The following is a 24,239-nucleotide window of genomic DNA, read 5'->3' on the forward strand; positions in this document are numbered from 1 at the left end:
CACAAAGTAGCGGGCCGGGGCCCGGGTGGGGAGAGCAGGGCTGCCGCTGGAGGGCGGGAGCCTGCGGGCAGCGGAGCCGAGCGCCCCCGCCCCAGCCCCCGGCATGGGCTGGACGGGGCCGCCGGGCGGAGCGCCGAGCGCTGCGCGCTGAGGTGAGGCGCCGCCGCGGCGGGCCGGGGGTGTGGACCGGGAGGGCCGGCTCTGGGAGGCTCGGGCTGCGGAGCCTCGGGGAGCGGCCGTGGAAGGCTGGAACCCAGGATGGAGAGTGCGAGTCTCTGTGCGCTGGCTGGGAAGATGGGGCGCGCGGAGAGTTGGGGTGCGAGGAGTTGACCCTGGCCCTAGGCTCTAGGTGCCCGGAGAGGGGGGAGTTCGGGGATGATCGCATTTGTCCCGCGAAGGTGGAGGTCTCTGTGCCCCAGGAAAACCAGGGGTGCTAGGGGTGTTAGCTTTGGGAGCTCAGCGCTGTGCAGTGGGTCCTGGATACTGTCCTTGGAGAGGGAAGGAAGGTGGCCCCTGGGGTTATTGTTTTCTCCTGCCTCGCCGACCTGCTAGCTTCCTCTGAAAAGACTTGCTGGGAAAAGAGCGGAGGCCAGACTCAGAGGAGGAGCCCTTTTCCTTCGTGGAGCGATGCCTCCTTCCCAGGGCTGGCTATTTTTATCCCAGATGTGGCTGCAGAGGGGGCTGGGGTAGGGTGACGGGGCAAGGCGACGTGGCTGATGGGCCTAACCGGTTTAGAAAACCCAGGATATCCTGAGAGGGGGACCCTGTTGCCAGTGATTTCTGTAACTGTGCCCCCTTTGAGAATTGGGGCCAAACTTGTTTTGAGTCTCCCTAGGGTCTTAGAGGTAAAAGAACTTTCCTGATCCGTGTCCAGACTTGACTCTTGATGGCCATCTAGTTCCACTGTTACCTCTGTCATAGGCGGCAGATTCAGATCTTAGGGCTAACGATGATGGATAGCTTCCCACTGGGGTGGGGCTAGGTAGGAGCCAGTAATGCCCACCCTGCATCCTCTCCTTTAACCTCCCTCTGGCTTTGCACCCCACCCTCCCATGACTCATGCTCTAGATTGGGTGGAGACCCTGACTGGGGCCCTGGAAGAGGGCTTGGCATCACCAAAATGTGCATGAGGTTTTCTTCCTGAGCCAAGGGGGGAAGCGCCGCTGCTTGCCACAGTTATGGAGAGTCAGGAGTGCAAAGGACTTCAGCCTGGCAGGACTGTCTGCTCTGAGGTCAAGGAGGGAGTGTGTGTTAGTGAAGGGAGAATTGGTGTGGGTGACTGGGCTGGGACCAGAGTCAGTAATTACAGAGATTGGGCAGACAGGCAATTAGTAGCTCTTGGGGCTGACGGGCTGGAAGCAGGGGAACCAAGGAGGGAGAAGACGGTCCATCTAAAGGGAGAGGAGGTCCCTCCGGCCAGGACCTGCACCTTTGTAGGGGAAAGTACATGGAAGGTTGGAAGGAAGCCGAGGCTCTCTGAGCCGGTGTCCAGTGCCTTGCTGCCTGGACTAGACTTGTGGTGGGAAAGAAAGGTGTCTTCAGCAGAGTTGGGTAGACCTCTCTGATGGCCCCAGAGGTGGCTGGCCCCCGATTGCCAGGAAGTGGTTTGGGGGGGACGATCTGCAGGAAGTGGTGGCCATGCCTCTGATGAGAACCCCTCTGGGGAGGAGGAGATAATGGAAGTCCCAGTAATGAAAGTGGGGGTGGGACAATAATGAGCTTTCTAGAAGGGCGGAATGTGCCCACCCTGTTTCCTGATGCTCTGCCAGGTGTTTCCTGGCTCATGGTATCTCCACCCAACCTACCAGGGGAAATTATGCTTTCTAGTAGAGGCGTCGACACCAGGGCACCTGGGACACCCATTGTTCCTGAGGGGCATACCTCGAGAGCTGTGTCTCACTTGTCAATATCTGGTCTCTTCTAGACCCTTCTCTATAGGTTTTGGCTTCTGTAAATTCTCAGTCCCCTCTTTCAGGACAGAGGAAGCCCCCCTCCCCTCGGGTATCCATATCAGAGCAGAAGATGAGTGTTGATGGAGTTGGAGGCTGTAGGGCTGGCAGGGGCGTAGCTAGGATAATCTTCAGAAGGGGTCTCAGGTGGGGAATGAAGAATTCTTGACCACGCGTGTGTTGCTTTCTTGCAGGGACTCCCATGGGATTGCTGGAACCTTGGTGGGTGAGATGGCACTGTGTGCAAAAAAACGCCCCCCAGGTAAGAGCGGCAAGGAGTGGCTCTCTGGGACCATAATGAATGAAAGTAGCTGGGGTAGCGGGACGACTAGAATGGTTCTGAGAAAAAAAGGGGGGAGGTAGGGCTGCTAGGCGTCCTCGGAGGGTAGCCTAAGAAACCGAATTCCTCGTTTCATCCTTGGGCTGATGTTCAGCCATGGCTGCTAATCACTAGTCCCTTACTCAGAAGCACCTGCAGCTCCTACTCTTTGGCCTGGGCTCCGGGGCTCTGGCCTCCTTTGCCTACCCACCGGAGCCCTCCTCGGTTTCCCGCGGAAGGAGGGGGGTGTGCGATGAAAGCTGTTGCCCTGGACAACGCGGACGGTCGGCTCCTCCGCATTGGCTGGGGGAGGGGGCGGGGCCGCGCGCTGGCTTTCGCCTACGCGGCACTGGCAGACTTCAGCTCTGCAGTGGGAGCCGGTGGGGGCGGAGCCTGGGGGCGTGGGCTCCGCGTTCCGGCCACTCAAAGCTCCACCTCCCGCCTCTGTCGTGGGATTCGGGAGTGGAGCTCCTGCAGAGCTGGTGGTCCCAGGCGCAGGTGGCCGCGAGGATGGTTTGGGCTGCGGGTGGCTTGCGCGCCCAGCGGCCGGGGCTCCCCTCTGCGTGGCCGCAGCTCTTGCGCCTCCCCGGGGGGCCGCCCCATAGGCGCCGCTGAGGCCAAGGACAGACAGTGCGCTTTCTTAAAACGGGATCATGACGGTCCCTAAGGAGATGCCCGAGAAGTGGGCCCGGGCCGGGGCGCCTCCGTCTTGGAGCCAGAAGAAGCCCTCTTGGGGGACAGGTAACAGGGAGGCAGTGTCTGGCAGCTCTCACATCCGTGATTGCCCTTTTCCGACCTCCGCATTCCCTCGTCCTCAACCTCCCCTTCTCCCCGTGTTCTTTGGGGGCCGTTTAGGATCCTCCTCCTTTCTTTGTGTGGTTCTTGGAGATTAGGGTCTCAGTGGGAAAGGGGACCCTCTGAATGAAGTTTCTGGTTGTCTGTCAAATGGCTCATTTGTCTGATGACTTTGTGGCCTGGGTTTGTTACTGCATTGTGCTTGTTGTGGGAAGAGATCTGGAATGTTACCTTGGATTCTCGGTCAGATATAAGGTGGCAGGCTTACTGCGTAACCAATTTTCAACTCCTTTTTAAGTCTGAGGAGGGAACCCTTCATAGGACATTGCTTATTCTTGGTCCTGAAATTGGCACCTGCAGCCTGGGGTCTTCTGGGTTTGGATTAGGTCCAGCTAAATAAGGGTCGTTAAACAGTGACGTGTGTGAATGGTAGGAGAAAGATTGCAGCTCATTGCTTCATCTGCTCAGTCTTCATGACCCACATCTCTGACATACACACCCCCACACTTGAAGATGAGCTTCGCAATAGGATGATGTCATTGTCCACCAGTCAGAAACTGCTTACGGTGACACGTGACAAGAGGCTCCTTCAGAGACGCTGCACGTGGGCCTGGGATGCTGCCGCAGAGCAGTTCCAGGGCACTGTGACCCTCTGTCCTGGCACCACCCACTGTGCTCCTCCCCAGGTGCTGTGAGTAGGTTTGCAGTGATCTCCAAAGGAAGGAAGCTTTGTACTTCCCGCTGCCGCCGCATGGCCGTGATGATGGATGCGTTACTAAGGGACCTGGGGGTCGGAGTGGTGGGGGCACTGAGTGCTCTGAGGGAAGGACCTTGTTGACAAGTTGGCAGGTAGGGACAGAAAGCTGTCCTGTGTTGTGAGTGTGGCCGGAGGCCAGCCTGCATTACGTAGTTTTGTAGTGAGACTGTGTCTCTAAGAGGGACATGGGGAATAGCATGCAGGGCCATTCGGACTGCGCCGTTGGCAACGTGGACCAGAACAAGAGTTTAATAACACCACAACTGTGTTCTGCGGGAAGAAGCAGGTTCTCAGAGGAACTCTCACAAAGGCTGAGTAGACCTGACTTAGTGAACTCCTTCTGACGACAGCCTTGTTCTTTTGCAGAAGAAGAGCGGAGGGCACGGGCTAATGACCGTGAATACAATGAGAAGTTCCAGTATGCGGTAAGTGAAGTGCTCCCTCCCCGGAGCCGGCAAAGAAGAGTGTTGGGAGATCCAGGCTGGTGGCTGAGGGAAGGGTGCTTGGGGGAGGCAGGGAAGATCTTTGGCCAGTTTCTGTCTGCTGCTGGGCTGATTTTTCAGGCTTTCTCTTACTGAAGCAAAATACATCAGCCTGGAGAGACTTCTTTTCCTCCTCCTCTTCCCTGCCCACACCTGGGTGCTGTCGAGGGAATGTATGCAAAAGGTTTGGGACCGCCCAAAAGGAAGAGGCCGCCCCAGCCTGGCTCTAGGTTGGGGGAGGGGTGCCTCCCTCATGATCTCCCCTCCTATTGCCTTAGAGTAACTGCATCAAGACCTCCAAGTACAATATTCTTACCTTCCTGCCTGTCAACCTCTTTGAGCAGTTCCAGGAAGTTGCCAACACCTACTTCCTGTTCCTTCTCATTCTGCAGGTGAGTGACCTCTCCTACATCTTCTGTAACTCCCAGAGCTGAGTGAAGAGAGCGGAGGGAGGGTTGGGCAGGGCCCCGGCCAGGGCTTCTGCAGCCTGTCTGCAGCCTGTCTCTGCCCTTTTCAGCTGATCCCCCAGATCTCGTCCCTGTCGTGGTTCACCACCATTGTGCCTTTGGTCCTTGTCCTCAGCATCACAGCTGTTAAGGATGCCACTGATGACTATGTGAGTTGTGTCTGCTCTCCTTGTCACCCCCCCTCGTCTGTTCCCGATGACCTTGATGTCCCTGTGGTCCGGCTAGATCTGTAGTACCTAGACGAGAGCTAGGCAGGGGCACCGGGGAGAGTTGGCCCTCGGACAGCTTTTACGCTGTGTCCCCCGGATGCTGGCCTAGTTCCAGGTGCGGGGTAGACTGTCTTACTGTCCTCAGTTCTCTTTCAGTTCCGCCACAAGAGTGATAACCAGGTGAATAACCGCCATTCTCAGGTGCTGATCAATGGAGTGTGAGTGAATGTTGGAGACCAGGGCTTTGGGGAGGGAGGCAGTTTCCATGGGAACCTTCATAGTTACTGATGGCCTCCACTGTCTTCTCTTTGCCACAGCCTCCAACAGGAGCAATGGATGAATGTCTGTGTTGGCGATATTATCAAGCTGGAAAATAACCAGTTTGTGGCGGTAAGAGACAGGGTGCCTTTTTGGTCTGCAGGGTTCCCCGTCCTCTTTGGTAGAAGGGGACAATTCTTCCTGGTTTTCTGTTGCCTCTTAACACTCACGGAAAGAGATTTTTCCCAGATGGTGAGCTGCTAGGTCATGTTAACATGCCTGGGACTAGTTTTTCCATGCTTTTTAAAGTCGAAACAAAAAGAATATAGCTCTATGTCAACCACATTGGCATGGGCCTTTAATCTCAGAACAGAGACAAAGGCAGAGACAAGGCCAGCCTGGTCTACGTAATGAATTTCAGACCGGACAGGACCGTATACCATCAGAGACACTGCTGACTGGAGGGTGACGGACACTAAGAGCCCGCGGAGGCCAGGTTCTGTGCGTGTGTGTTCTCATCGGGCTTTCTGTGCAGGCGGACCTCCTGCTCCTTTCCAGCAGCGAGCCCCACGGGCTGTGCTACATAGAGACAGCGGAGCTGGACGGGTGAGTGGCATGCTTGCTGTCAGTTCTTTCTCCTGCGCCCTTAGGAGGTTCCCGGGCCTGGGTTCTGTGCCTTTTGGAAAATGAGGAGTAAGAAAGGCTCTGGAGATTTCGAACTTTTCTAGGCTGAGCCATTAAGGGTCAGGTGCTCCAGGATTGATTCCAGCTGCCAGGAGAGGCCAGAACTCAAGGGTTTTTATTCTTCCAGAGAGACCAACATGAAAGTGCGCCAGGCAATTCCCGTCACCTCAGAGCTGGGGGACATCAGTAAGCTGGCCAAGTTTGATGGTGAGTAGCGTAGGCATTTCGGGTGGAATGGGATGGGACAGGTATCCTGGAGCTCGGGAATCACAGAATACTGATGGAAAGGTATCCTGGAGCTCGGGAGCCAAGACTATCACAGGTTGCAGTAAGCTTAGCAGTTTACAGCCCTGCCTCAGGGAAAGGCTTCCCAGGGTTTACAGCCCTGCCTCAGGGAAAGGCTTCCCAGTGTGTCAGCTCTGCCCTAGCAGGAGAGAGTCTTCCAGCTGGGGATGTTTGCCCAGTGTAGCAGTTTTGCTCTGGCAGGAGAAAGTTTCCCAGGTGAAGTTGCTACAGTTCAGCTCTGCTCCCAGGAGTGGAGAGCGGAATGTAACAACTCTGTTCTGCCAGGGGAAGATTTCCCCAGCAAAAGTGTTACAGTCCTGCTCTGCTCCGCTCTGCTACCACCACAAAAGAAGGTCTTCACCCAAAGCTCATTGAAGGGGTTTATTGGGAGGGAAGAATCCAGGAGAATGTCTGCCCTCTTCTCAGCCAGAGTGGCAGAGGACAGCCTGGTAGCGTGAACAGCCACAAGCTGAACAGACACAGGGTTTACATAGGGCTTCCAGGGTGGGGATTGGTCAGATTTTAGTGCTGAGCTCAGATTGGCTAGAGCTCTGCTGGAGGATTGGTTAGTTTTCTTCACAGGCTTAGGGTCAGATTTGGCTTTGATTTCAGGGCCAAAGTGTGTTTCTTTCTCTGGTCCTTTTTAGCCTTTTGGCTCCAATTTTAGGGCCAGGGTACATTTCTTTCACTGACTCTGATTCCAGGGACAAAGTGTGTTCCTTTGGCACTGGTTTCAGGGTCAGGGTACATTTCTTTGGTTCTGGTTGCAGGGCCAAAGTGTGTTTCTTTGGCTCTGCTCAGGGTGTGTTTCTTTGACTGGTCCCTTTTCCCTACAAGTAGTCCTGGAGTAACTTTGGGTGGAGAAAGGTGGCCTGGGGTTTGAGTCCGTATTGATTGTGCAGGTCTCTGGACATTTTCAGGAGGGACATGTGTGGAATGCCAGGTGGTACCATTATCTCTTGAACTGATGGTTATTTCAAGTGAGCTTCGTGGCATACTGAGAGAAATTCAGCACATTCCTTTTGGAGATAGCAGTGGTATCTTCCGTATAATAAGTCAGTGTGTGTAGATGTGTATGAGAAGACTCTTCCTCTCCAGTTCTGCCCTCCGTATGCAGTCATAGTAGCTGATAGTTCACTTACACATGTGTAACTCCAAGTAGCTGTGATCTCACTAAAATCTCTACAACACGCCCTCTTGCTTGTTAAATATGTGTGGTGGTTATATCATTATATCACTAATACCTGGCTAGCCTGGGCCTCCTTGTGTAGACCAGGCTAGCTTAGAACTCTCCCTCTCAGTGCTGGGATGGCCATCATATAAGTTTCTTACACCACATAAGGAATTTGCCTTGTCCTCTTCAGTAACTGAGTGTTTCATAGATTGGCACTATCCAGCTACTCCTTGGCCATTTAGTCTTTTGTTCCAGTGATGCTTAAGTAAAAAATGTTGGGCTGGGAGATGGCTCAGAGGTTAAGAGCACTGCCTGCTCTTCCAGAGGTCTGAGTTCGATTTCTAGCAACCACATGGTGGCTCACAGCCATCCATAATGAAATCTGGTGCCCTCTTCTGACCTGCAGGGATATATGCAGACAGAACACTGTATGCATAATAAATAAATCAATCTTTTTTTTAAAAAAGTAAAAAATATTGTGACCTGTTCTGTATCTAGAATAGTCTCAAGTTTGTGATTTTTGGGGAGCCGAGGAAATGGATCAGTTGTCGGAAGTCCTTACTGTACCAATTTGAGGGCCTGAGCTCAGATACTCAGCACCCGCATGGAAAGCCAGGTGTGGGAGCATCTGCAGTCCCAACACCAGGAGGCAGACACAGGAGGCTCCTTAGGATTTGCTGGACATCTAGGCTGGCCATTCCGTGAGCTCCAGGTTCAGTATGAGAGGCTGGTGAGGTGGCTCAGTGGTAAGGGCATTTGCTGCCAAGCCTAACTTGCTGACTTGAATTTCTGGAAAGAAAGCACTGAATCCTCAAAGTTCCTCCGACCGTCATACGAACACTGTGATGCAAATAAGTGGAATAGAGAAGAGTAAAGTGGTAGCGATACAGGAAGACACCTCCTGTTGACTTTGGCCCCCACGTGCGCGTGGGTGGACACATGGGTATATCACACACACATGTACATGATATTTTGGGGTCTAAGTGTATGTACATTTTTGTGTGTGCTGGTAGGGATGAACCTAGAACCTAGGCAAATGTTCTTCCACTGAGTTACATTCCTGGCATGAATATATGTACTTTTAATGTTAGTTCAGTGTTAAATTCATACCTGTCTTTTCCTTTGTGGTAGAGGATGCCCTTGAACTCCTGACCCTCCTTTCCCCACCCTCTAGAGTTTTGGATTACAGGAAGACACTTATTGTTGTTGTTGTTGTTTTTCAGACAGGGTTTCTCTGTAGCTTTGGAGCCTGTCCTAGAACTCACTCTGTAGACCAGGCTGGTCTCAAATTCACAGATGTCCTCCAGCCTCTGCCTCCTGAGTGCTGGGATCAAAGGTGTGTGCCACCAATTCCCAGATACAGGCAGGAATTTCTGAACCTGGGGTTTAAGTGCCCTATTTTTTTTTTGTTTGTTTTGTTTTGTTTTTTTTGAGACAGGGTTTCTCTGTATTGTTTTGGAGCCTATCCTGGAACTCGCTCTGTAGGCCAGGCTGGCCTTGAACTCACAGAGATCCACCTGCCTCTGCCTCCCGAGTGCTGGGTTAAAGGTGTGTGCCACCACTGCCTGGCCACAGCTACTTTTTCTATTAAAAAACTTTTTCTAAATTTTTTTTTCCCAAGAAGGTCTCAGTATGGAGCCCTATTCCTAGAATTCTATGTAGATCAGTTTATCCTCAAACTGCCTGCCTCTGCCTCTCTAGCATTGGGATTAAAGGTGTGTACCACTAAATCTGGATTTGTATATGTGCAAATGTCTGAAGAGGCCAGAAGAGGGTATCAGATTCCCGAATCTGGAGTTATAGGTGGTTGTGAGCTACCCAGGGATGCTGGGTTGTAAACTTGGACTGCGTCCCTCCCAGCCCTGTAACTACCTTTTCTGTTTCCTTATCGTGCGATTGAGCTCTGAGCATTGGCACTTTTGTCTCCCATCCAGGTGAAGTAATCTGTGAGCCTCCCAACAACAAGCTGGACAAGTTCAGTGGAACACTATACTGGAAGGAAAACAAATTCCCCCTGAGCAACCAGAATATGCTGCTGCGTGGCTGTGTGCTGAGAAACACCGAGTGGTGCTTCGGGCTGGTCATCTTTGCCGGTGAGCCTCCTGGCCTCACTCAGCGTTTGGGACAGGACTGGGGGCTGGTAGGACACAGGGGTAGCCACCTCCCCCGCGGGGGGGGGGGGGGAGGTATGGGGGAGCTGCAGCCTCGTCCCCACCTAGAGCTTCTGCTTGATGGCAACTTCAGTTTGTGGATTTGTCTTCCCATTGTTTTCAAGGTCCTGACACCAAGCTTATGCAGAACAGTGGCAGAACAAAGTTCAAGAGGACGAGCATTGACCGCCTGATGAACACACTGGTCCTGTGGGTGAGCTGCTCCCGCAGCCTGCACAGAGGTTCTCCCCATAGGCCCTCTGCCCCGTGGTTCTTCTCTGGGCAGCAGCCAGGCTGGGCTGCTCAGGGGCAGTGTTTAATTTCAGATCCCTTTCAGACTTGGGCGATGTTATTTTTAAAAGTCTTAGGAACATGCATGAATCAACAACATAAAGCTAAAATACACCACCCTTTCTGTGGGCTTGGTTATGATGGCATCTTAAATGCATGTGACCTGAAGGCCAGGGACAAGGAGGCCTTCATGGAGATGCAGTTAGAGTTAAAAGAGAATTTCCATGGGGAAGATGGTTAGTGGGGCCCTTCCCCGACTTCTAAGCGTAAAGGATCCCAAGGGGAAAGTTTTCTTTGCTTGCTTTGGCTATTCCTGAATCCTTCCCCTGTTTGTCTAGAACTGGATTTCCTTTCTGGGCTCTCCCTCCCCGTTTTGTACCTCTTCTACTGGCTGCCTGCTCCCAGCATACCAGCTTGGGGGGCCTAAGGGCAGCCATAATTGAGTTTTCCACCTTAGCTTTAAAGGATTTACAGAAACCCAGGCTGAAGTAGGGTTAATTCCTCATACAGGGACTCTTCGTGCCCCCTGGTGGCCACAGATCAGGATGACACCTGATTTTCAGAGCCAATACATAGGCACGATTTTAGAAGTAGTTGTTGGGAACCAGTGATCTCCATTGTCCCCTCCCTATCCTCTTTCTCGCTCAGATAAAATTTTGATCTGTAGCCCAGCCTGGCCTTGAACTCAAGATCCTCCTAAACCATGTCTGGTGGTTTTCACTTGTAATCTCAGAATTTGGGAGGCTGAGGACGATTGGCACAGGTTTGAAGCCAGCCTTATCTTAAAGCAGAAAAGCAACAAAAAGGCCTTATGATGTAACTTAGTAGTAGATTGCCTTGCATGCACAAGGCTCTGGGTTAATTCCCAAGAAGTAAAAAAAGGCACTCTATACAATAAATACCAGAGCATTCTCTTGGCCTTGTGTGGGCTAGCACAGGCAGGTAGATAATTTACAGTAAGCTTTTTAATTGTGTCAGAAGTAGCTGCTCCAGCCTCACCCTTTGAGGACTCCTGGGAGTTCCAGATTGGGAGCTACTGACTGTGTCAGCTTCCCTTTCATACGGATGAGACCGTGTTCAGAGAGGATTGCATAGACCGTGGCAGATGAGCACCTGCTCCCTGTCCTGGTCCCTTACAATGAAAAACATGAACTTTTAAGGGCCCAGCATGTCAGTGGAGTCTCTTCAGGGCACATATGGCTTTGCAAGCTCTCCAAAGAGTGCTGACCTCATATGTGCTTTTTATTCCTCCTCAGATTTTTGGATTCCTTGTCTGCATGGGAGTGATCCTGGCCATTGGTAATGCCATCTGGGAGCACGAAGTCGGGACACGCTTCCAGGTCTACCTGCCCTGGGATGAGGCGGTGGATAGTGCCTTCTTCTCTGGCTTCCTCTCCTTCTGGTCCTATATCATCATTCTCAACACCGTTGTGCCCATTTCCCTGTATGTCAGGTATGTGCTCTCTCTGCCCTTGGCTCTCTCCGGGGAGATGAGACCCTTGACAAGGAGTATGTAGTCCCTTCTATACTGTGACCATTTCATGTTACCTATTTATTTTTTATCAAAGTTCCCTGGCATTTGGATTATAGTGGGGTAGGAACTACGTTGGTTTCTTCAGCACCACATCCTACTGCGTGCCCGTTCTGGGAAAGGAGTAAAAAGGTGAACAGAGAACCGATCTCCTTCCCAGCTTAAGTCTGATAGAGGAGGAAGACCCTGACCGGTCACAGCATGGAGGTTGTTCTGCTGTGAGTCTCTGTGGAGAGCTGGGGCTTACTGAGCTGTGTAGGTCGTCTCTGCCCTCAGAGTAGCAGATTGGCTGACCCAGGACTAGAACCAGTGCCGGTCCCTGAGGTAGCATGAGACAGGCCAGTTCTTGAGGGCCAGGAGAGCGTTGCTGCGAGCATTGCTTCTCAGACGCAGAGATGCAGCTTGGGTGGAGGTGTGGGGAGGACTAGGGCGGAGGACAAGCAGCTGAAACAAGGACAGGCGGATAAGAAACTGGGGTGGTGTAGGAGTGCTTAGGAGCTTCAGCCATGGACAAGCCGTGGCGGCAAGGTTGGACACAGTCAGGGTCGTCAGTCTTTGTCTGTGGGCCTTCAGGAATGAAAGTCTGCAGGGATGTGTTAGCAGGCGTTGGCTGACTGGTGTGCAGCATGTGTAGAACACTAAAAGTAAGGGGAATGTTAAGTAGAGGCCAAAGAGGAACAGGGAGGAGGGGCGGAGGAGGGGAAAAGAATCCAGAGGAGTCTTTCCTACGCAGTGCCTTGTTTGAGATAAGAGAGCCTGTGACTCTTTGTTTTTGAATCAGTCACTATGTGTCCCCTGCCAGTTTAGAGCTGGCGATCCTCCTGCCTCACTCAGCCTCTCTAATGCTGGGATTGCAGGTCTGTATCCTCACCCCAGGCTCAGCCAGTGCACTTTTGAGGAAGTACTTACGCAGCTGCTCAGAACTCTTCCTAGCTTTCATTCCAGTTAACCAAAGCACCCAAACTGTGCTCAGCTCTCCTCATCAGCCCAAATCCTAGTGATGCAGACTGTTCAAAATTGAAGGGCTTCTGAGCTGGCTGGAGGGCATCAGAGGGTCTGGGCTGACTGCTGCCTACTGTTAGCCATGTGACCTCAGGCTAGCCCAGCCACTTAGGGCCTCACATACAGTCTGTTTTCCCTCCCCACGTGATACCTGTGTCCCGTTCTTCAGAAGGGTCTTTTGATAGAAGGCACTGAATTGGAAAATACATATAAAAAGTGGCATTAACTGTGTCAGTCTGGCCTGGTGACTCACACATGTATTCTCAGCACATGGGAAGGGCTGAGGCAGGAGGATGGCCACAAATTTGAGGTCAGCCTTGGCTCCAAAATGAGACCCTGACCCCATTCCACTGCACCCCTCCCAAAAAAAAAAATCCAGCCACCACCACCACCACCACCACAGATCCCCTTGCATGTCCTGGGTACCGTCCCTAACGCTGGCGTGATCACTTTGCTTCTTTGCTTGTTATTTACATGTTTTGCTTATGACCTCATTTTGTTTTCCCGCTTTGTGCTTTGCTCTACCTGCTTTGCGTCTAAGTCCCTCGGAGCTTGGGTAGCTACCTAAGGAAGGCTTTTCCTGAGCTGCGTCAGCGTTCTCGTCTGGGGAGGGCGGAAGCGGGCTGATTAGCTGCCTGGGGAAAGGCCATGGCAGCACTCCTAGTTAGCTCACTTTCTTTTGCCGGGCCCAGAGTCCTGATAGGAGCCCCAGCCGCCTTGAAACAGGGTTTCAGATGTGTGGTCCACTGCTTGGCCATCCTGGACCCGAATGTAGGGCTCTTCTCCGGGAATGTTACAGCCCAGATCCTAAAAGTAATGGTTAGCTGAAAGTCCCTTTCCCTTGTGACTCGGTGTCACTCCCCACATTCCCTAGGCCTCTGCTTCCTGCCTGTGCTGGGCAGTGAGGGATGGCGGGACTGGGAGCCCCTGGAGCTGCCCCCCAGTGTGGCCTTGTGGAGCTGGCTCTGTCTTGCTGGAACGCGCACATCACCCTCATTATCTCTCTCTCTCTTCTCTCCCTTCCCTCTCGCACTTTCTTACTTTTCTCTGCATGGGTTCTGTATTTAGTTCTGAGGTAAGAACTGGCCTCGTGCCTTGTGTGCAGTCAGTCCCTCTCCCTTCTCTGCCTGTGCGTCTGTCCTGCCTCCCAGAGCCTTTGCACCCTTCTGTGTGGAGCATCAGGAGGGCCGGGGTGGGGAGCTCCTTTGGCGGTGGCACACAGTCAGCTCCTGCCCCCTCCCATCCAGGGTCCCTGCCCAGGTGTCTTCTCCGTTCCTGTTTCTCCCCAGGCTGAGCGCCTGCAGACCAGGCCCTTGCGGGTGGGATGTTTCCTGGCTTCCGCCTCCCCAGGCCTCACCTCCTGTCCCCTCTGCAGTGTGGAAGTCATCCGTTTGGGCCACAGCTACTTCATTAACTGGGACAAGAAGATGTTCTGCATGAAGAAGCGGACTCCGGCAGAGGCCCGCACCACCACCCTGAACGAAGAGCTGGGCCAGGTGGAGTACATCTTCTCGGATAAGACGGGCACCCTCACCCAGAACATCATGGTGTTCAACAAGTGCTCCATCCATGGCCACAGCTACGGTAAAGTGTCCCTGCTGGGCTGGGGCTGGCCTGGAAGGACAGCGGGATGGGGCTCCTTCAGTCGTCCCGACACTGGGCTCTGCTTCTTTCCTGTCTGATTACAAGGGACCTTGAAAGGGTGTGCTCTGTACTGTGCCAGGAATTGTACTGGGAATCCTTTCCTTGCACTCCCTTGGAGCCCTCACACTGATCTTAGGTCTTGTACCAGGGGACACGTTGGTTATTTGAAGTGAGCCCTAAGACACTGACCTGGGCATCCTGGCCAGGGTGGACTACCTTGGCTGCCCAGTGGAATACAGACTCCCCTGGTGCTGCAAGGGGCCCTAGTAAATCTCTGAGACGTAGTTGCAGTCTTCCTGGTATGGTGGCCTTGACGCTGGGCTCCTGGGATGGTGTGGGCAGGGTGTGTGCAGGTGTGAGACCCTGCAGTTTTAACTGTTTTTTGTACTAACCTAGACCTTGCTGTCAGGGTATAAGACTGTGTCTGCTTTCTGGGCCTGGGGGGTGCCAGGCCCCTCAGCAGACTTGGAGTGTTGGTAAGGGCAGATAGAGAGCTGGAGCTGCCCTTGCAGGGAGAGCTACTAGGAGTGGCTGGGATGGACATGGTAGTGGTGGGAGCTATGACCCTTGTGGCCAGGCTCCTGGATTCCGGGATCCTGGGTACCTGCAGGATGAATAAGTAGGCCTGGGGTCCCACAGACCCACGGGGTCTGCATTAGAGGCTTTCCTGCGCTGCTCTGGACAGGCAGTGCTGATGTGCTTTTCCTTTTGTTGGGTGGTGTAGGTGACGTGTTTGATGTCTTGGGACACAAAGCTGAGCTGGGAGAGGTGAGATCCAGTGTCTGAATGTTCTTTATGACAGATACAGTCTGGGCATCTGGCTAGCGATAGCTGGCATAGAAGGCAACTGTATGTTATCTGGGCAGGAAATGGGTGATACTGGAGAAGGGGTGTTAGAGGAGAACCGGAAGCAGAGTGGGGGATGGCTGGGCACGCCTGTAGTCTCAGCACTGGGGCGGCTGCCGTAGGGGTCACAACTTTGAAGCAAGCCATCCCAGGCTATATAAGACCCTGTTTTAAAGAAGAGGGAAAAAATAAAAATAAGTCCAGCTAGACTTTTGAGGCCCCAGGGGGCCAGAAACTTGGGCTGTTCTACTGAGAGGTAGGAGGGTGGGCAGCTCCGTCCCTGGGGTGTCGCCTGGCAGCTCAGCAGTGTCCTTGCCTGTTCCAGAGGCCAGCGCCTGTTGACTTCTCCTTTAATCCTCTGGCTGACAAGAAATTCTTGTTTTGGGACCCCAGCCTCTTGGAGGCTGTCAAGATGGGGGACCCCCACACACACGAGTTCTTCCGTCTCCTTTCCCTGTGTCACACTGTCATGTCAGAAGAGAAGAGTGAAGGTAAGCTGAGGAGCTACTTCCGCCTCGCACGGCCGGTTCCTGCTCCTGGGCGCTGCTGCTCTGCTGGGGCTTCCTGGGCAAGGCTGGGAGGGTGGCCACGTTCACGTGCTCCTTTTCCCCACCAGGAGAGCTGTACTACAAAGCTCAGTCTCCGGATGAGGGGGCTCTGGTGACCGCAGCCAGGAACTTTGGTTTTGTGTTCCGTTCTCGTACCCCTAAAACAATCACTGTCCATGAGCTCGGAACAGCCATCACCTACCAGCTGCTGGCCATCCTGGACTTCAACAACATTCGCAAGCGGATGTCAGTCATAGGTGAGGCCAGTACTAGGGAACTGAGGAGACTTGGGGCGACAGAGAGGCCTGGGTGGGGAAGGCGTGAGGTGACTTTTGATGGAACATTCCGTTTGGATTCTGTGAATTTTTCTGGCACTCCTCTCCCTTGTGTCGTTTACAGTGCGGAACCCAGAGGGGAAGATCCGACTCTACTGCAAAGGGGCTGACACAATCCTGCTAGACAGACTCCACCCTTCCACGCAGGAGCTGCTCAACAGCACCACCGACCACCTGAATGTAGGTGGGACAGCCCGGGCCTTCTTCAGGTCTTAGCATTGTGAAGTGGCAGGGCGTGTCTTCCTGGCTTATTTATTTAAAATGATTCACTTATCCTTATTTTATGTGCCTTGGTATCTTGCCTGTATTCCTATCTGTGTGAGGGTGTCGGATCCCCCAGAACTGGGGTTACAGACAGTTGTGAGCTGCCATGTGGGTGCTAAGAATTGAACCCAGGTCCTCTGGAAGAGTAGCCAGTGCTCTTAACTGCTAAACCATCTCTCCAGCCCCGTGTTGTCCTCTTTGAAATAAAAGTGTGTGTGTGTGTGTGTGTGTGTGTGTGTGTGCGTGCGTGCGTGCGTGCGTGCGTGCGTGCGTGTGCACGCGCGTGTGTGTTGTAGTTGGTGTGTTTGCACATGCCACAGTGTGATATGGGGCTCAAAGCCCATGGAGGAATTGGTTCTGTCTTCTATCATGTGGGCTCTGGGGATTAAGCTCACATCTTCAAGCTTGATAGCAAGCACCCTTATTTGCTGCCCTGGAACCCTCTTTGTAGACCAGGCTGGCCAGCGTCAAACTCACAGAGATCTGCCTGCCTATTTCCCGAGTGCTGGGATTAAAGGTGTGCACCGCTCCTGGCCCCACAATGTCCTCCTTTTATTTATTTATTTATTTATTTTGGTTTTTCGAGACAGGGTTTCTCTGTGTAACAGCCCTAGCTCTCCTGGAACTCGCTCTGTAGACCAGGTTGGCCTTGAACTCACAGAGATCCACCTGCCTCTGTCTCCCTAGTGCTGAAATTAAAGGTGTGCACCACCAACACCTGGCCAATGTCCTTTTTTTGGTGGGGGGTGTTGTTGTTTTATTGTAAATTGAGTATATTTAAGATCTTGGTGGACATTGAATACATTTAAGGTCTCTCTAGTTTCTTTTTTTTTTTCCCCCCCTGTGGTGAGAATACTTAAAATCAGCCAAGCCTGGTGCTGCACTATGCCTATGATCCCAGTATTTGGTACATAGAATCAGGAAGATAAGGAGTTTAGGGCAGCCTGACTTACATGAGACTTTGTCTCAAAGAACCAACCAGGAAGATTATCAAAATAGCTCATCATGTGAAGGCACCTGAGGCCAGTCTAAAGACATGAGTTTGATCCCAGAACCCATATGGTGGGAGGAGATAGCAGACTTCCTTCTCTCTCTCTCTCTCTCTCTCTCTCTCTCTCTCTCTCTCTCTCTCTCTCTCTCTCTCTCATATATATATACACACACACACACACACACACACAAATAGCAACAAAATTTAAACATTTGTAAAAATCCAACTGAAGATTATCTAAGCTGTCTAAAGTTTGAGTTGCAGTCCTTTTGCTGTTTTCTAGAATTCCTTTCATTTGATTTTCCCAACGCTTCTTCCAGGAGTATGCGGGGGACGGACTGAGGACCCTGGTGCTGGCTTACAAAGATCTGGATGAAGAGTACTATGAGGAATGGGCCAGGAGACGCCTACAGGCCAGCCTGGCCCAAGACAGCCGAGAGGACAGGCTGGCCTGCATCTATGAAGAAGTCGAGAGTGACATGATGGTACGGACAGGGCAGGGCAGACTGAGGGTGAGGCAGGATGGTGGGGAGCCCACAGCTCTCCTCAGAAGCCCCTGTGGTCTTTTCAGCTGCTGGGTGCCACAGCCATTGAGGACAAGCTTCAGCAGGGAGTTCCAGAGACCATTGCCCTGCTGACTCTGGCCAACATTAAGATTTGGGTGCTAACTGGAGATAAGCAAGGTGAGAGTGCCTAGCAGGGCAGACTTGGTGGCAGACGGGACACTCTAGTCTGCCCTGCCGTTGTGTGGAGCTGGGCCACCGAGTGGGCAAGCATGCTCACCCTGTGGTTGTCTGCCTGCAGCACCTTCCTTTTCTTTTGGCAGAGACAGCTGTGAACATTGGCTACTCATGTAAGATGTTGACTGATGACATGACAGAGGTGTTCATAGTCACAGGCCACACTGTTCTGGAGGTGCGAGAGGAGCTCAGGTAAACTAGGGGCTGGGGATACAGCTATCAGGAACTGTGCCTAGGGACTGGCAGGCTTGTTTTCCTCTCTGCCGCCGTCCTAGAGCCCCCCACAGTTTCATTTCTGCCTTCACAGGAAAGCCCGGGAGAAGATGGTGGACTCATCCCACACCGTGGGCAATGGCTTCACCTACCAGGGGAAACTCTCTTCTTCCAAGCTCACTTCTGTCCTGGAGGCTGTTGCTGGGGAGTACGCCCTGGTCATCAATGGGCACAGCCTGGTAAGGCTTGCCATCTCCAGCTTGGAGCCGGCTCTCAGGCAGGAGAATGCTTGCCCATAGCTCCTGTGCTGCCCCCCGGCAGAGATGGCTGTGAACACTGGTCATGTCTTCTCTCAGTATGGCCTTGGAATCTTATCTTGCTCTCAACTTCCCTTGACGTGAGAGAGGGAGGGTTGTGATCAGCAAGGGACCAGAAGCGCTGTGAGGTGTCCCTGGGAAGACTAACTGGTATTTCTCTGTGTTTCAGGCCCATGCCTTGGAGGCTGACATGGAGCTAGAGTTTCTGGAGACAGCGTGTGCTTGCAAAGCTGTCATCTGCTGCCGGGTGACACCCTTGCAGAAGGCACAAGTAGTGGAACTGGTTAAGAAATACAAGAAGGCGGTGACCCTTGCCATTGGGGATGGAGCCAACGATGTCAGCATGATTAAAAGTGAGTGTGGGCTGGGCAGGAGGGCTGCAGTGCCCTTAGGGCTCAGAACCAGGGCAGAGTGAGGAACAGGGCTGTAATTGGGTGGGCAGAGTGAGGGGCGGGGCTGTAACTAGTGGGATCTGAGGTACATGGTCATCCCTTCACATCATCTTTTGTCTCTGCAGCTGCTCACATTGGTGTGGGCATCAGCGGGCAGGAAGGCATCCAGGCTGTCCTGGCTTCGGATTATTCCTTTTCACAGTTCAAGTTCCTGCAGCGCCTCCTGCTGGTGCATGGGCGCTGGTCCTACCTGCGCATGTGCAAGTTCCTCTGCTATTTCTTCTATAAGAACTTTGCGTTCACCATGGTCCACTTCTGGTTTGGCTTCTTCTGTGGCTTCTCAGCCCAGGTAGCAAGTGTTTCTAGACCTCTCTGCTACATGTCTAGGAGCGCCATAAAGGAGACTGGGGAAAGGCCCGTGCTTGTGCAATCTTGAAGGCTTGAGTTCAGACCCCCAGAATCTATGTAGAAGCTGGATGCAGCAATGTTAGCCACTTGCCTTTAGGAAGTGGGGGCTGGAGATGATAGAATCTTGAGCAGCTTGTGGGTCAGCTAGTTTGGCTTACACAATGGCAGAGACTGTATCTCAAGATAGAAAGCTGAGGACCAACACCAGTGGCTGTCTGATCTTTATGCACACCGTAGCGCGCACATGTCCCCCAGACAGACACGCTCACATCTCTTAATCACATGATGAGTAAACAGATGCCCAGGAGCAGACACTGTGTCTGTCCCATTAATTGACTCCATTGTTTAGTACATGCAGTTAATAAATGTTGGCTTTTCTTTTTCTTCTTTTTTTTGGGTGGGTGGGTGGGCATGGTTCCATGTAATACAGACTAGCCCTCTTATTTACTGTGTAGCAATGGTTGGTCTTGAATTCTGAATCTGGGCATGGTGTGCACACCTCTAATCCAAACACTCAGCAGGTGGAGACAGAAGGTTTGAAAGTTTGAGGTCAACTTTGGCTACATAGTGAGTCCCATGCCAGCTTGACCTACATAGGAAACCATGTTCCAAAATAACCCACCCAGAAAGAAAGTATTCATTGCGAGAGTGGAGATCTTAGTACCCGGGGGAGGCTGTTAGGGCTGCTTGATGTGCGGAGCTATCTTTCTAGAGGGGTTGGTTGTTCACGCTCGTCGCCCATTCTCTTCCAGACCGTGTATGACCAGTATTTCATCACGCTGTATAACATCGTGTACACTTCGCTCCCAGTTCTGGCCATGGGGGTCTTTGACCAGGTATGGGGGAGGTCGGTGGTCAGACTGGAAGGAGAGAATACTGTTGTGAAAGATTGTCTGATAGAGCAGATCCCACTGCCAGTGGGCACGTCCAGTTTGGGGGGGGGAGTAGGGTCCGTTCCATCTTGGCTAGAATCTGTAATTCCCCTAGCTTGCTGAACCCAGATTGATTTGGGAGAATCTGGCTTGAGCCTGGTTCTGTTATCCAACATGTTAGGAAGAGGGAGCCAGGGATAGCATCTGTCTGCCCTTTACTGGAGATCATCAATCTGGAAACTTCTGGGGCCCTTCCTTCACAGGATGTCCCGGAGCAACGCAGCATGGAGTACCCCAAGCTGTACGAGCCAGGCCAGTTGAATCTCCTGTTCAACAAGCGAGAGTTCTTCATCTGCATCGCCCAGGGCATCTACACCTCTGTGCTCATGTTCTTCATCCCCTACGGGGTGTTCGCCGAGGCCACTCGGGATGATGGCACCCAGCTGGCAGACTACCAGTCCTTTGCGGTGACTGTGGCCACGTCGCTGGTCATCGTGGTCAGCGTGCAGGTATGTGGCCATCCCTCCGGAAGGAGGGAGCCTCCCATCCCTCAGCACCACATCTCAGATTCTGATGGGCTTTGGGTACTCCTACCTGCGATAACTCCTTTCTGCAGATTGGGCTGGATACAGGCTACTGGACAGCCATCAACCACTTCTTCATCTGGGGCAGCCTCGCCGTTTACTTTGCCATCCTCTTTGCCATGCACAGCAATGGGCTCTTTGACATGTTTCCAAACCAGTTCCGGTTTGTGGGTAAGTGCCTGTGGCATCCTTTTTGATCAGTGGTGGATCATACCTGTTCTGGGATGTTCTGGGAACAGCAGGGTAGACAGCACTCACCAGTCCTTTCCATGCCAGGTGCCTTGCAAGGTACAGTGTAAAATCAAGGGGTGTGCTAAGGGGTAGTTGACCCAGGCCCTGCTGCCAAGGAGCATCTGTGTCCCCGAGAGTGATGAGCAGCCCTTGCCTGGCTATGGAAAGCCACAATTCCAAGGAAGTCAGGGGTGGCAGGCGTCACGGTCAGCAGAGTGCCAGCAGGGGTAGCCAGGGATGGTCCTGTAGAGGAGACCCTGTTAGTGAGCAGAGCCAGGAGCGTGAGGGTGCCCCTTGGCTCTTGGAGAGCGAGGGTGGGGCAGGAAGCCTAGGGAAGCAGAGGGAGAAAGGGAAGGGCCCTGAATGCCAGGCTGTAACTGTGCCCGGCTTTGCCCTGCCTCGAGTCTTCATTTACTTAAGGCCATCTGTCTCCTTGCTCTATCAAAAGTTTTTTTCTTTTTGTTTGTTACTTGTTTTGTTCTTTCCAAAAGATAGCTTTAGAAAATATGTAGGCTGGCACATGCCTCTAATTCCAGCACTTGGGAGGTGGAGTCAGGAGGATCAGGAGTTCCAAGGTCTTTCTCTGCTGCCTGGCAAGTTTCAGAGTAGCCTGAAGTACATGAAAGCCTGTCTCAAAAAAGAAAAGGGGTGTCTGTAGAAAAGAGGCATAGGTCTAAGGATTTAACTCTGCAGAGTGCTTGCCAGCATACACAAAGACCTTGTTCCATTGGAGGGTTTGAACAGCAAGTACATAGACCAATTTCTGTTTTTTTAAAGTCATTGTTATCATATTTGAATAACAAAGTAGAGGCACACAGGTAGAAATAGATCAGTTAGGACCTCTGTATCTAAGTAGGACTGATGGGGCCTTGGAATTCAGTGAATGTGGGATTCTTTAGATATCTAGAAAATGGAGTGTGAAGAGTAGAGGAGTAAGGAGGTTGTAGTTTTAGCCTAGGCGGGTGGTCGTACTTCCCTAGCTGGAAAAGGCACAGTAGATTTGGGGTAGAGGAGGCAGTCCATTACTTGGGCATATTATCCTGGAGATAACTTCACTGAGGCTGTTGAGGAAACAGTTCTAGAGTTTTGGGAGAGAGTTGGAGACCAGAGACAGATTTAGAGATAAGCACAGAAATGGGAAGTCAAAGGTGGCCCGGACTTTGAGGTTGAGGACGTGGAATCATCAGAGATAGCAACGGGCAAGTGAGAACATCTCCTCTGTCAACTTCGTGACTCCTGTCCCCCAGGGAATGCCCAGAACACCCTGGCCCAACCCACCGTGTGGCTCACCATCGTGCTCACCACGGCTGTCTGCATCATGCCTGTGGTTGCCTTCCGCTTCCTCAGGCTTAGCCTGAAGCCGGATCTCTCCGACACGGTGAGAACCCTGGCAAAGCTGGCGGTAGGCCTCGGGGGGCAGCTGCAGCGTGGCAGGAAAAGCCTCTCTCGCTTGGGTGCTGTAGAGCTGTGTCTGGGCTGCGGGACTCTGGGGGCTCGTACCGCACATGGTTACACAAGTTCCTGTGATGACCCGCCATGGTGTCTGGGTCCCTGCACTTGGCGGTGCCTGACGGTGTGAGCAGACGCTGAAGGACTCCCTTTCCCTGTGCCCTCCAGGTCCGCTACACCCAGCTTGTGAGGAAGAAGCAGAAGGCTCAGCACCGCTGCATGCGGCGAGTGGGCCGCACGGGCTCCCGGCGCTCCGGCTATGCCTTCTCACACCAGGAAGGTTTTGGGGAGCTCATTATGTCTGGCAAGAACATGAGGCTCAGCTCCCTGGCCCTGTCTGGCTTTAGCGCACGGTCCAGCTCCAGCTGGATCGAGAGCCTGCGCAGGAAGAAAAGTGACAGTGCCAACAGTCCCGGTGGGGGGACCGAGAAGCCCCTCAAGGGCTGAAGACCTGAACTGGGGTCCCTTGTGCCAGGGACCAGAGCTCACGGGGCCAGTGTCCAGAAACTGCTGGTCCTCGCTCCCCACAGCCTGCCTCCTCTGCTTGGTGGACTGCCCTGGGGGTCTCACCACTTTGTAGAAGTGGAGGGAGTGGGCCCCGGGGCAGAGCAGGGGTTCTGGCCTTGCATAGAGGCCGCAGTGAGGGACTAGATGTGGAACCAAAACCACGAGGAACTCTGAGATTGGGTCCACCCCTGTCCCGCTTGGAGTCCACAGGGAGACTAGAATCTCCGTATTTTTTTACTCCTATTCCCCAAGGGGCCCTGTGCCCTGTTCCTGAATTATACAAGAATGTATCATGCCGGGAAGCCAGAGACCTGCTGGGGCCTCCGAGCCCCTCACATCATCGTGTGTCCTTTTGGTTTGTGTTTGTGTTGTTTGAGTTTTGTCTTTTTTATTTGGTGGGTGGAGGAGGCCTTCATGTGACTTTATGTTATAGTTAGTGTCTCAACTCTTCTGGGAAGAGGAGACTGGCACACTGGATGTCTGCCTGGCGGAGTGGCTGGGGAAGGGCCACACCTCACGGGATACCGGGGCTACCAGACAGGGAGGAATTGTCAGCCAGAGGTGTTGGGAGAGGATAGGAAGAGTGTCCTGGCTCCTTCCTCCCCTGTGCTGTGGCTTCCCCGGGGCACATACGAGTTCTTGGGTTTCCTAAGTCCTGCCCGTGCTGGGCTGCAGCCCAGATAGTGGTCCCCTTGTTCTGAGCTAAAGCTGAACATGAAGCCAAGTACTGAGGAGAGGCAGGTAGCTTCCTTGGATTCCCAGTTGGGTCCTGAATTCCTTAGCATACTCGCTTCCAACCTCCCTTCCTTCCTCTCCTTGTCCGGTGCTTTTTCTGCCTACCCCGGTGGGACTGACAGGGACGCTGGCTCCTGCTGCTTTGCCGCAGTAACCTAGGACCTCACTCTCTGTCTCAGCCTCTGGCCAGAGTGGTGGGCGGTGAGAACCTGCCCAGCAAGGAGGCCACTTGCGTGGTCTGGACAGAACATCTTTGCTCCCTCTTCTCAACCCGACTCCCCATGGCAGGGCCACCTTGTCAGTTTCCAGAAAAACCCCTTATTTGTTAGCAGCAGAGTACGGGAGGAGGAATGGTGAGGAGCTGGCAGTGGGGAGCAAGAATCCAAACGTTCCGTGTAGGACCCCAAAGGAGCTATAAGCAGGTTGCAGTGAGGCGGGGCTGCCTGAGCGGGAAGGGGAAGTCTTGAGGGGGAAATCCCTTTTGGCCACAGTTTACAAGCCCAGTACCATGTCTGTTTGTGTGTCTCTTAAGGGGAAAGTCTGATTTTTATACCAAAGAGGAAATGATTTTTTTTTGTATTTGGTTTGTCTATATTATATAAATACATATATATATATATATATATATATAGCTATATATATTATTTTTTGTTCTCTCTCATTTTTTTAGGGAGGGAAGAAAGTATCACGTTGCATTGAGCTGTAATTAAGGAACATTCTGTATAATTTATGACATTTCTATAATTGCAAAAATTATATCATTTTATGGATATAAAAGAAAAATGCCTTTTTATAAAATTCCATTTCTGA

At 52.6% G+C, this 24,239-nt stretch overlaps 1 protein-coding gene across 4 annotated transcripts; it reads left to right on the forward strand.

Annotated features, from left to right (window-relative positions):
• Atp8b2 (ATPase phospholipid transporting 8B2) lies at nucleotides 1–24,239 on the forward strand. 4 transcript variants are annotated; one of them, XM_005080197.4, is made up of 28 exons: nucleotides 1–152; nucleotides 2,144–2,211; nucleotides 4,187–4,245; nucleotides 4,581–4,694; nucleotides 4,820–4,918; nucleotides 5,135–5,196; nucleotides 5,296–5,368; nucleotides 5,772–5,842; nucleotides 6,048–6,127; nucleotides 9,314–9,472; nucleotides 9,655–9,743; nucleotides 11,077–11,273; nucleotides 13,729–13,937; nucleotides 14,722–14,765; nucleotides 15,169–15,334; nucleotides 15,460–15,648; nucleotides 15,791–15,906; nucleotides 17,302–17,466; nucleotides 17,553–17,664; nucleotides 17,808–17,913; nucleotides 18,029–18,173; nucleotides 18,421–18,604; nucleotides 18,769–18,992; nucleotides 19,804–19,887; nucleotides 20,187–20,432; nucleotides 20,540–20,678; nucleotides 21,986–22,116; nucleotides 22,356–24,239. In XM_005080197.4, exons 2-28 carry the CDS (start codon nucleotides 2,181–2,183, stop codon nucleotides 22,632–22,634), a joined length of 3,573 nt encoding a protein of 1,190 aa, XP_005080254.1. In that variant the 5' UTR covers nucleotides 1–152; nucleotides 2,144–2,180; the 3' UTR covers nucleotides 22,635–24,239. The 4 variants fall into 4 exon arrangements, with proteins under 4 accessions (XP_005080254.1, XP_021088678.1, XP_005080253.1 ...); XM_021233019.2 differs by having other exon boundaries at nucleotides 4,647–4,694; XM_005080196.4 differs by lacking the exons at nucleotides 1–152; nucleotides 2,144–2,211 and adding an exon at nucleotides 2,708–3,009.

The sequence above is a fragment of the Mesocricetus auratus genome, unplaced genomic scaffold, assembly GCF_017639785.1.
Source record: "Mesocricetus auratus isolate SY011 unplaced genomic scaffold, BCM_Maur_2.0 Super-Scaffold_100009, whole genome shotgun sequence".
NCBI lineage: Eukaryota > Metazoa > Chordata > Mammalia > Rodentia > Cricetidae > Mesocricetus > Mesocricetus auratus.